The sequence below is a fragment of the Rutidosis leptorrhynchoides genome, chromosome 4, assembly GCF_046630445.1.
Source record: "Rutidosis leptorrhynchoides isolate AG116_Rl617_1_P2 chromosome 4, CSIRO_AGI_Rlap_v1, whole genome shotgun sequence".
Classification (NCBI taxonomy): domain Eukaryota; kingdom Viridiplantae; phylum Streptophyta; class Magnoliopsida; order Asterales; family Asteraceae; genus Rutidosis; species Rutidosis leptorrhynchoides.
Genome location: NC_092336.1, coordinates 270,322,163 through 270,333,840, shown reverse-complemented (window position 1 = coordinate 270,333,840; position 11,678 = coordinate 270,322,163). Strand labels below are relative to the sequence as shown.

Below are 11,678 nucleotides of genomic sequence, written 5' to 3'. Positions count from 1 at the left end.
TTATTGTTATTCCTGTCATTGTAACGACATTTCATTTTCCGCTGCGTACTCATTAAAGTTAAATTCATCATTTAGTATTGTTCTCGTTTATTATAATATGTTAGTATGTTTTGATATTAGTGACGTTCCTTCCAGACCCTATTGGGAGGACGTTACACTAGTGTACTGCCTTCTTCTTCCCATTTCTAGAATTTTCCCAAACACACCCGTACCTTCATCCCTCCCATCTACCAAACCCTAATTCCCCATTATTGATCTTGAGCTCGAATTGGTCTTGAAATCACGTTCTTTACACTCTACTGATTCTTTTAAGGTATGAATCATGAGCTTTCATGATCAATTTAGTGTTAAAATGGTGTTTTTAAGTGTATTTGTTCAAAAGCTTGATTTTGTGTCAAAATCCATGGATTTGATGTTGTTATGGTCAAAACTTTGTGGGTTTATAGTCTATAACATGTAGTAATTGAGTTGTGGTAAGTTTTGGTGTCGAAAACGAGCTCTAGATCGAGTTTTGGTGAATTTAGCTTGATGTCCGTAGGTTGTGTTCAGAATTTGCAGATGATGAACACAGTCGGCCGACTGTCGGTCGACAGTCGACCGACTGGCTAGTGAACCGACTGAGTTCGACTTTCGGCCGATCGTGGTGATACCAAATAAGTCGACCGAATGGGAAAGTCAGTCGACCGATTGTGTCAACAGTCGACCGACTGTCTATGTCAGTTGACCGATTGAGGAGACAGTCGACCGACTGTGTGTCCAGGGCAGAATGTTTTACCAAAGTGCCTTTTTCTAGCCGTTATGTTGCCCGTTTGTATTTTGGCGTTCAGGATGTAAATTTTGAAAGTGCACAAGTGTTAAGCATGAAAATTTTAGCGGACACATTTTTTTTTACTAATTTGCTATAATTCGCTGTCAGTGTGTCTAATCTTGATGGGAACACTATTCTAACTTGGTTTTTGCTGTTCTCAGGAGATAAGGACAAGGAGGAAGCTCAGAAATAATAACTGAGCAGTTGCTAGTAATTGGTGAGTGGGTCTATCTACGGATAGAGTTTAAGTAGCATATCATGCTACAGTGGTTGACTCTTTTACCATGCATAGTGTAGGAATTTCCATGATAGAATAATATCGTTTGCCTGATGTTGTATGTGAATTATGTGTACACTGTGAGAATGGCACCAGTCGGGCTTAGGGAAACTGGGGACTCGAGACCGTGCCTAGGAGAGGTTAGAGTCCGTATGAGGTTAACCGTGCCTAGGGGAGGTTGGGTCCATAGGCTACTAATTATGGAGTATGGTGTGAACGATGCACCCCCTGCATCTGGATAACTATACTGTGGATTAAGTAGCAGGGACTATCGGTATACTCAGGCCCGATCAGCTGGGAGTCGTGTGCTCGTACAAGCCGCCGATCCTCATATTGTCTTATTGTATGCTAGTTGGTGGTTAGCATGTATTGTTGTTCGTATATAGCTTGTGTGTTGCTTAAGCTATATATGTTAGATAGATTCCATTCACTTAGCGGTGTGCTAATCCCCCACATATTCTCCCCTTGCAGGTTTAGGTACTGCTAGTCGGGATGGGTGCTGTTGCAGAAGACATGTTTGATAACCCAACTCTGATGTGGACTTTTGTATAAATGATGTTTTGTAATAACGTAACACCGTTGAGTAAACTTAAACGTAATTACACGGATTAATGTAATGACGTGACATATATAGTGTTTGTAAATAAATTCTTCCGCTGTGTGTTTAAAAAAAAATGGCTGGTGTTACAAGTTGGTATCAGAGCGTGGTTTGGCAACAAATATGTGCGCGTACTTTGTTCCCAAACCCTGAGATGAGCCAAACATGTCTGTGGGAGTGGGAGCTAAGTGAAAATAGGATATACGTGTGTTAGTTGTGATTGAACTAACTGTTATCCACTAAGCTTTTGTGTGAGCTGTTTTGTAGCACATGTATGGCTGATAGAAACGCAACTGGCCCATCCAACCCCGGAACATTCAGAGCACCAGAAGAGGGTGTTGAGTCTGATGATGATCAGAGTAGTTACATCCTCCAGTTAGAAAGCAAGCTAAAAGAGGCTGAAGATAAAATTAATGAGCTTGAATTATCGAGGCATTCTGGAAATGACGATACACCACCTGGATTCCCAACCGCGCAATCCAAACGATACCTAATGTGAACCAGTTTCAGAGTCAAATACCTAACCAATACTATATGCCACCGCAAAACACTTTTACTTACCAAAATTCCATGATGATGAACCCGTACCAAATGCAAATGTTTCAACAACCTTACATGCAACCACCCAAAAAGTGTACTTATAAGAACTTCCGTGATTGCAAACCCTCTGAGTTCTCTGGAAGTACTGATCTGACTGTAACTCTCAATTAGTTGCGAGAAATTGAAAGGGTATTTGAAGCGTGCCAGTGTGAACCTGAGCTGAAAGTGACATATGCTAGTCGAATGTTGAAAGGTAGGGCTATGATTTGGTGGGATTTTTGATTTCCAGTATACCAAAAGAGCAAGTGAGTATGATCACATGGGAGCAGTTTCATGGGAAGGTGTGTGAACAGTATTGTAATCCGTTTGATATGAACCGAATCAAGACTGAGTTTCTTGAAATGAAGATGACACCTCAAATGACGATCGATGAGGTAGTAGAGAAGTATATGGATAAACTGAGGTTTGTACAACAATGGGTGCCAGAAGAAGCGTCTCGTATCCAGCATTTTGTTAATATCATTTTGCCAGAGTACCGAAATTTTGTTAGAACAGCTACATCGTTGTCTCAAGCTGTTGTGATGGCTAAGATGGTGGAAAGTGATGTTCAGGCCGCCAGAAATAGAATGTTTAGCAATGTGCTACAATAAGGTGGGCAAGTATCTGGTCAATCAGGATCTAAATCTAAGAAGTCTAATGGGTTTAAATCGAAGGGTAAAAATGGTCAGAGTAGTTCTGGATCTGGATCAGGTAAAGGGAATTGGTGTCACACGTGTCAATCTTCTCACAATGGTCAGTGTTCTGAGGCTACAAGAAGATGCTTAAAGTGTGGTGTGGTTGGGCACGAGTCTTCAGCATGCCCGTATCCGAATATTGTGTGTTGGAGTTGTCATAAACCAGGGCATCGTGCAGGTAGTTGTCCATCGAAGAGTGGTAGTTCCGGGGCAGGGTCAGGGACGCGTTCGGCATCAGCCGGAGGGTCAACTGCCTCGAGTGGGCAGAAAAGGAAGAACCCTCCAACAGCAGAGGCTAGAGCTTTTCAGATGTCGGTTGAGAATGCTGTGGCAACCGACGAAGTGATCACCAGTATGTTTCTAATCAACTCAATACCTGCTCGCGTATTATTTGATTGTGGTGCCAATAGATGTTTTATGTCCCTAGATTTCTGTGCTAAGTTGAAATTACCAGTTACTGTGTTATCCAAGTCGGTTAGTGTAGAAGTAGCCGATGGTAAGATCACACACGTCACAACATATGTGTCTGGGGTTTGTATAGAAATTGAAGGGAAGTCTTTCCCGGTGACTTGTTTAGTGTTACCTATTTCTAGCTTTGATGTAGTATTAGGAATGGATTGGCTGAGCTCGCTTAGGGCTAATATTAAGTGCGATAGGAAAATGATTACCTTTCGTTCGACCGATGGAACCCGTGTTGTGGCCCGGGGGGAGCGGGGCGGGTATAATTTTCCGTTGATAACCATGATGAAAGCGAAAAATTCGATGGAAAAAGGTTGTGAATCATTTCTTGCATATGTGATTGATGCGAAGAAAGAATAGAAAACAGCGGCCGATATTCTGGTAGTATCAGAATTTCCCGAAGTGTTCCCAGATGAGTTACCAGGTCTGTCGCCGGTAAGGGAAGTCGAATATAAGATTGAGTTGGTTCCTGGAACAACTCTAGTTGCAAAAGCTCCATATCGATTAGCGCCGTCTAAAATCCGTGAAATGATATCACAGATTCAAGAGTTATTAGATCGTGGGTTTATCCGACCGAGTTATTCACCGTGGGGTGCTCCGGTATTGTTTGTTAAAAATAAAGATGGGTCAATGGGTATGTGTATTGATTATCGTGAATTGAACAAAAGAACTGTGAAGAATAAGTATCCGTTACCTCGAATAGACGATTTGTTCGATCAGTTACAGGGTGCTTCATTCTTTTCTAATATAGACTTACGATCCGGATATCATCAGGTTCGTGTTACTGAATCAGATATACCGAAAACAGCGTTCAGAACAAGGTATGGTCATTATGAATTTCTTGTCATGATGTTTGGGTTGACGAATGCGCCAGCAGTCTTCATGGATCTAATGAATAAAGGGTGTCATCCATTCTTAGATAAGTTTGTGATTGTGTTTATTGATGACATATTGGTGTATTCGAAAACAGAGAGCGAACATGCTGAACATCTGAGGTTGGTTTTGAACTTGTTAAAACGTGAGCAACTATTTGCAAAATTTTCAAAGTGTGAATTTTGGTTTCGTGAAGTGCAGTTTTTGGGTCATGTGATTTGTACCGAGGGTATAAAAGTTGATCCGACAAAGATAGAAGCAGTAATGAATTGGAATTCTCTGAGGACTCCGACTGAGATTAAGAGTTTTTTGGGATTGGCTTGTTATTATCGCAGGTTTATCAAGGATTTTTCTAAAATAGCAGGTCCGTTGACTAAGTTGACTCGTAAAGATGTAGCCTTTCGATGGACTGATGAACAGGAAAAGGCTTTTCAGATTTTGAAACAGCTACTGTGTCAGGCACCAGTGTTAGCTTTACCAGAAGGTTCAGACGACTTCGTGGTATATTGTGATGCATCATATGCTGGGTTGGGTTGTGTCTTAATGCAGAGAGATAAAGTAATCGCCTATGCCTCACGACAGTTGAAAGTTCATGAGAATAATTATCCAGTGCATGATCTTGAAATGGCTGCAGTAGTGTTTGCTTTGAAGCTGTGGAGACATTATTTGTATGGAACTCATTGTGTTATTTGTACAGATCACAAGAGGTTGCAGTATATCTTCTCACAGAAAGAATTGAATATGCGTCAGAGACGATGGCAAGAGTTGATCAAAAATTATGATTGTGAAATTAAATACCATCCGGGTAAGGAAAATGTGGTTGCAGATGCGCTAAGTCGTAAAAAGTCAAGTGAAAATGTGAAATTCCTTCGGCTGAATATAACTTCAGATTTGATTAACAGCTTAAGATCCGTTCAGGCCTGTCCTTTGGAGGACGAACATATTAAATCTGAACAAATGATCAAATGAAAAGCGGACTTAATTGATGACTCACGTGGACTAAAAACCTTAAACAATCGTGTTTGGGTACCTAAGCTTGGAGATTTGAGGAATTTAATCCTGACAGAAGCTCACAAATCCAGATTAACAGTACATCCGGGTAGTAATAAAATGTATCATGACATGAAAATAGTTATTGGTGGCCAACAATGAAATCAGATATCGCCCGTTATGTCGAAAAGTGTCATATTTGTGCTCAAGTGAAGGCAGAACATCAGAAACCTTATGGTTCGCTACGTCAGTTACATATTCCAGAGTGGAAATGGGAACATATAACGATGGATTTTGTGACCAAACTACCAAGAACTCAGAAATGACACGATATGATTTGGGTAATAGTGGATCGTCTAACTAAAAGTGCTCATTTTCTTGCTACTCGTGAGACAGCTTCATTAAGTGAGTTAGACGATTTGTATGTGAAAGAAATAGTTAGTCGACATGGTGTGCCGTTATCGATTGTTTCAGACAGAGATTCCAGATTTGTGTCAAACTTTTGGAATAGTCTTCAACAGAATCTGGGTACACGTGTGAATTTAAGTACAGCTTATCATCCTCAGACAGACGGTCAGAGTGAAAGAACGATACAGACTTTGGAGGATATGTTAAGGGCTTGTGTGTTAGAATACGGTGGTTCGTGGGATACACATTTACCGTTGGTCGAATTCGCGTATAATAATTCATATCATTCAAGTATAGGGATGCCGCCCTATGAAATGTTGTACGGTCGTCGTTGCAGAACTCTGACTTGTTGGTTAGAAGCCGGGGAGAAACAGTTTGCAGGTCCCGAAATTGTTCAATTGACAGCCGAAAAAGTTGCTATTGCGCGAGAAAAGTTGAAAGCCGCTAGAGATAGACAGAAAATGTATGCTGATCCGTGTAGATGTCCGGTAACCTCTAATGTGGGTGAACGAGTGTATCTAAATGTTTCGCCGTGGAAAGGGGTTATCAGATTCGATAAACGTGGTAAGTTAGCACCAAGATTTATTGGTCCATTTCAGATCAGTGAAGTGTTGAATGATCAGACTGTGGTGTTAGATCTTCCGCCAGAGTTAGCCGGTATTCATAATACATTTAACGTGTGTTATCTTCGTAAGTGTAAATTCGATGATGAAACGTAACTCCTTCCTTTAGAAGATTTAAGAGTCGATTTGAATAAGAAATTGGTGGAAGAGCCGTTCCGTGTAGTTGACCGAAAGGTGACTAAATTGAGAAATAAAGAGATACCGATGGTGTTGATCGAGTGGAAACACAGTTTGGGTTCTAATCTTAAGTGGGAAACGGAAGAGTTGATGAGAAACTGCTACCCTCATTTGTTTTACCAAGACCAGATTCCGAGGACGGAATCTCCTTAAGAGGGTGGATTTGTAACAGACTGAAACCCTAGCTAGTTGTAAGTGGACTATTTTTGTCCATAGGGTTTGTGCTTACTCTTAAGTGCTTTTTATTTTAATTATTTTATTAGTGTTTTATTATAATTGTGTTGTGACCAGTTTGTGATAAGGGTCCCAGAACAGGTTTATTTATTTCAATTGGACCTCGTTTGGGTTACCTAATCTTGTGCGAAAGATATCAGATAACTGGTAAATACCCGTGTGTTGCACAGTGTGGGAATTAATCCCAAATATGTGACTAGTGTACTGCCTTCTTCTTCTTCCCATTTCTAGAATTTTCCCAAACACACCCGTATCTTCATCCCTCCCATCTACCAAACCCTAATTCCCCATTGTTGATCTTGAGCTCGAATTGGTCTTGAAATCACGTTCTTTACACTCTACTGATTCTTTTAAGGTATGAATCATGAGCTTTCATGATCAATTTAGTGTTAAAATGGTGTTTTTAAGTGTATTTGTTCAAAAGCTTGATTTTGTGTCAAAATCCATGGATTTGATGTTGTTATGGTCAAAACTTTGTGGGTTTATAGTCTATAACATGTAGTAATTGAGTTGTGGTAAGTTTTGGTGTCGAAAACGAGCTCTAGATCGAGTTTTGGTGAATTTAGCTTGATGTCCGTAGGTTGTGTTCAGAATTTGCAGATGATGAACACAGTCGGCTGACTGTCGGTCGACAGTCGACCGACTGGCTAGTGAACCGACTGAGTTCGACTTTCGGCCGATTGTGGTGATACCAAATAAGTCGATCGAATGGGAAAGTCAGTCGACCGGTTGTGTCAATAGTCGACCGACTGTCTATGTCAGTTGACCGATTGAGGAGACAGTCGACCGACTGTGTGTCCAGGGCAGAATGTTTTACCAAAGTGCCTTTTTCTAGCCGTTATGCTGCCCGTTTGTATTTTGGAGTTCAGGATGTAAATTTTGAAAGTGCACAAGTGTTAAGCATGAAAATTTTAGCGGACGCATTTTTTTTTACTAATTTGCTATAATTCGCTGTCAGTGTGTCTAATCTTGATGGGAACACTATTCTAACTTGGTTTTTGCTGTTCTCAGGAGATAAGGATAAGGAGGAAGCTCAGAAATAATAACTGAGCAGTTGCTAGTAATTGGTGAGTGGGTCTATCTACGGATAGAGTTTAAGTAGCATATCATGCTACAGTGGTTGACTCTTTTACCATGCATAGTGTAGGAATTTCCATGATAGAATAATATCGTTTGCCTGATGTTGTATGTGAATTATGTGTACACTATGTGAATGGCACCAGTCGGGCTTAGGGAGACTGGGGACTCGAGACCGTGCCTAGGAGATGTTAGAGTCCGTATGAGGTCAACCGTGCCTAGGGGAGCTTGGGTCCATAGGCTACTAATTGTGGAGTATGGTGTGAACGATGCACCCCTTGCATCTGGATAACTATACTGTGGATTGAGTAGCAGGGACTATCGGTAGACTCAGGCCCGATCAGCTAGGAGTCGTGTGCTCGTACAAGCCGCCGATCCTCGTATTGTCTTATTGTATGCTAGTTGGTGGTTAGCATGTATTGTTGTTCGTATATAGCTTGTGTGTTGCTTAAGCTATATCTGTTAGATAGATTCCATTCACTTAGCGGTGCGCTAATCCTCCACATATTCTCCCTTTGCAGGTTTAGGTACTGCTAGTCGGGATGGGTGCTGTTGCAGAAGACATGTTTGACAACCCAACTCTGATGTGGACTTTTGTATAAATAATGTTTTGTAATAACGTAACACAGTTGTGTAAACTTAAACGTAATTACACGAATTAATGTAATGACGTGACATATATAGTGTTTGTAAATAAAGTCTTCCGCTGTGTGTTTAAAAAAAAATGGCCGGTGTTACATTCATGAGTCCAGTATTCATGATGATTTTTCCGACGAGTATCTCATGAAGGTGGACAAGGTGGACGAGCCATGGTATGTTGATATCGCGAATTATCTTGCGGGCGGGTTTCTCGAAAAAGGGTGGTCACATCAAAAGAGAAGAAAATTCTTTAGTGACATCAAACACTATTTTTGGGAGGACCCGTACCTATTTCGGCGATGTTTAGATGGTACAAGTCGAAGGTGTGTTTCCGGAAAGGAATGCACAAAAATTTTGCTAGCTTGCCATCTTGGTCCTACGGGTAGGCACTTTGGTCCCCAAATCACGGGGAGGAAGGTTTATGAGGCCGGTTTTTATTGGCATGGTATTTTCAAAGATGCTCACCTAATTTGCCAATCGTGTGATGCGTGCCAGCGGGCCAGAAAAATCACTAAAAGAGATGAGATGCCTCAACATAACATTCAAGTATGTGAGGTGTTTGACATTTGGGGGATCTATTTTATGGGCCCATATCCAAAATCTCATTCGAATCTTTACATTCTCGTTGCAATTGATTATGTTTCTAAATGGGCAGAGGCCAAAGCTCTCCCAACTAATGATGCACGGGTTGTATTTACCTTCTTAAAGGGCATCTTTGCCCGATTTGGCACCCCGAAAGCCCTCATTAGTGATAGAGGGACCCACTTTTGTAACGCTCAAATGGAGAAAGTGTTGAAACGATACGGGGTAACCCACAAAGTTTCAACATCTTACCACCCGCAAACAAGTGGGCAAGTTGAGAATACTAACCGGTCATTGAAGCGAATCTTAGAAAATACGGTTGCTATGAATCCTAAGGAGTGGTCTACAAAGCTTGAAGATGCATTGTAGGCATTTCGTACAGCCTACAAGACACCGATAGGCACGACTCCTTATCATTTGGTATATGGTAAAGCATGCCATCTCACTTTGGAGATCGAACATGAAGCTCATTGGGCTTTAAAGGTGTGCAATATGGATTACCATGAGGCGGGTCGCTTTTGTTTGGATCAATTAAACGAGTTAGATGAGTTGCGCCTTGACGCATATGAAAACTCGGTTATTTACAAGGAAAAAACCAAACTTTGGCATGATAACCGAATCAAAAACCCGAAAGAGTTCAAGGAGGGCGATCTAGTCATTCTTTATAATGCTCGTTATAAGTTGACGCCAGGAAAGTTAAAGTCCCGATGGAACGGGCCATTCATTGTGAATAAGATGTTCCCATATGGTATAATTGAGTTAGTGAATTCGAAAGGTGAAGAGTTTAAGGTAAATGGCCACCGGGTCAGACCTTACATTGATGGTTTTCTTGAAACCGAAATTGAATATGAGGTTAACCTCAACTTCGAGCCGAAAAACGAATGAATGCGGAGTTGAGTCCCGTGAACGACTCGATAATAAACTTCACTTTGTTGTATAGTTTGTATGTGTAGGTTTGTTTGCGGATTTGCTGAGTCTAAAATGCTATATGATTGATTGGGGTCGATTAATTGTTGATTTTGTTAGTTGTTTGGTCCTTTAAGGTGATCATTAGTTGCTGAATAAAATCAATTGTCGAAGTACCAGATCCTGCCTAAGGCCACGGCGTGACGATTATTGCCGCGACGCGAGTTTAAACTATTTTTTGGATCAGACAGCTCATCAAATTGATACCTAACCATGCCTTAGACCGCGTCGCAATGAATATTTGACGCGGCGCGGGATTTCAAGGGTTTTGAGGTCAAAGAACAAGAAAAAAAAATGAGCATCAGACATCACGTATCTCCGCGGCGCGGAGAATTAGGTAGCGGCGCGACCTTTTTGCGGTCCAAATTCCAAACCCGTCGGTCAAGATTTTATGTAAATGGGTCAAACCGACCCAACTTATAACCCGACGGGATTCCACCCCTTTTTAGGAATTCTTGGAGCTCTTTTCAACCACTTTTATTCTATCTATCTCTCACGCCTACATTGAGTCACCAAAACCCTAATTTCAATTAACAATCATTCTTCACTAATTGATTCAAATCTTTGTTCAATCATGCCTGTTAAGGTCCGATTATACTCTTCTCTATCTTTTTCTCTCGTAATTCTATGATTAATTTCAATAATTTTAGGGTTTATGTTTGAATTTTTGTGGGGTTTGTCTAATTGAGACTTATATGCTTTTATATGTGATGAATTGTTTATGAATATGATATGTATGTGTTTTATTCATGAGTTCTTGTGTAGTTTATGCATAATATTGATCCTTGAGATTAGGGTAGTGATAAATCCGAATTTGGTGTTGGATGTTTGGGGTTTTTGTTTGTGAGGAAGATGGTTGTTACTAGATACATGTTTTAAGATAGTGTGGGGTGATTTGGGAGGGTCGTATGTGATTTTGGTGATTCGTGAAGCTTGATGGTAATTTTGTGAGATGGTTTTTTGGTTAGTTGATATTGTTTAAGCTTTTTGAAGGTTTAGAAGCTCACTATTAATTGTTGGGATGGTTTATCGTGGGTTGGTTAAATCATTAGACGAATTTGTTAATTTGAGATAAATGGTAATTGTTAAATGGAGCAATTGTGTGGCATGATTGTTTTAAGAATTTGTTTGAATTTGGTCAAATGGAACAAAAACACATGTTGTGAAAACTTGCTTTTGTTTAAATGTTGAATTGAAGTTAAAACGAGTAATAAACGGAAGTTGGTTCGAGTATGTGGAACATGTTGGTTTGATGTTTATTATTGTCCTAACGCTAACTTTTCAAGGTTTGGTGTTTGGTTTGGTTTTTTGTTTCATGTGTGCAGAGAAACAGAGTTGATTCTCCTTCAACTTCCGCGGCTCAATCGTGAAGAACTAATCCGGAAATTTGGTTGCAAAAGTTTGAGGAAAAATACTCCAAATATTTTAAATTCATTTCAGCCCGAAGTATACAAGCAACATGGTACTTTAGTTGGAGTGAGTTGGATAAGGCGACCAATGAGATAAGGGAGGATATTACTGAGATGTTAGCGATGGTGCGAAATACGGGAAAAATCTATCTTGGGGCTTGGGAACGTGCGATGTCCTTAAGGGACTACATATACCGTGAGTTGTTGTGGAGTTCTTTTCCTCATTAAGTGTGCGTTCTTAAAAGGATTCGACGGATCAATGCTTTATGATGTTTCAATTAGGG

At 40.5% G+C, this 11,678-nt stretch overlaps 1 protein-coding gene across 1 annotated transcript; it reads left to right on the top strand.

Annotated features, from left to right (window-relative positions):
- The first annotated feature begins 9,511 nt into the window (after nucleotides 1–9,511).
- On the top strand, nucleotides 9,512–11,355 carry LOC139841609 (uncharacterized). The gene is made up of 2 exons (XM_071831821.1): nucleotides 9,512–9,871; nucleotides 11,311–11,355. The coding sequence occupies exons 1-2, from the start codon at nucleotides 9,512–9,514 to the stop codon at nucleotides 11,353–11,355; spliced, it is 405 nt and encodes a 134-aa protein (XP_071687922.1).
- Nucleotides 11,356–11,678: the final 323 nt, after the last annotated feature.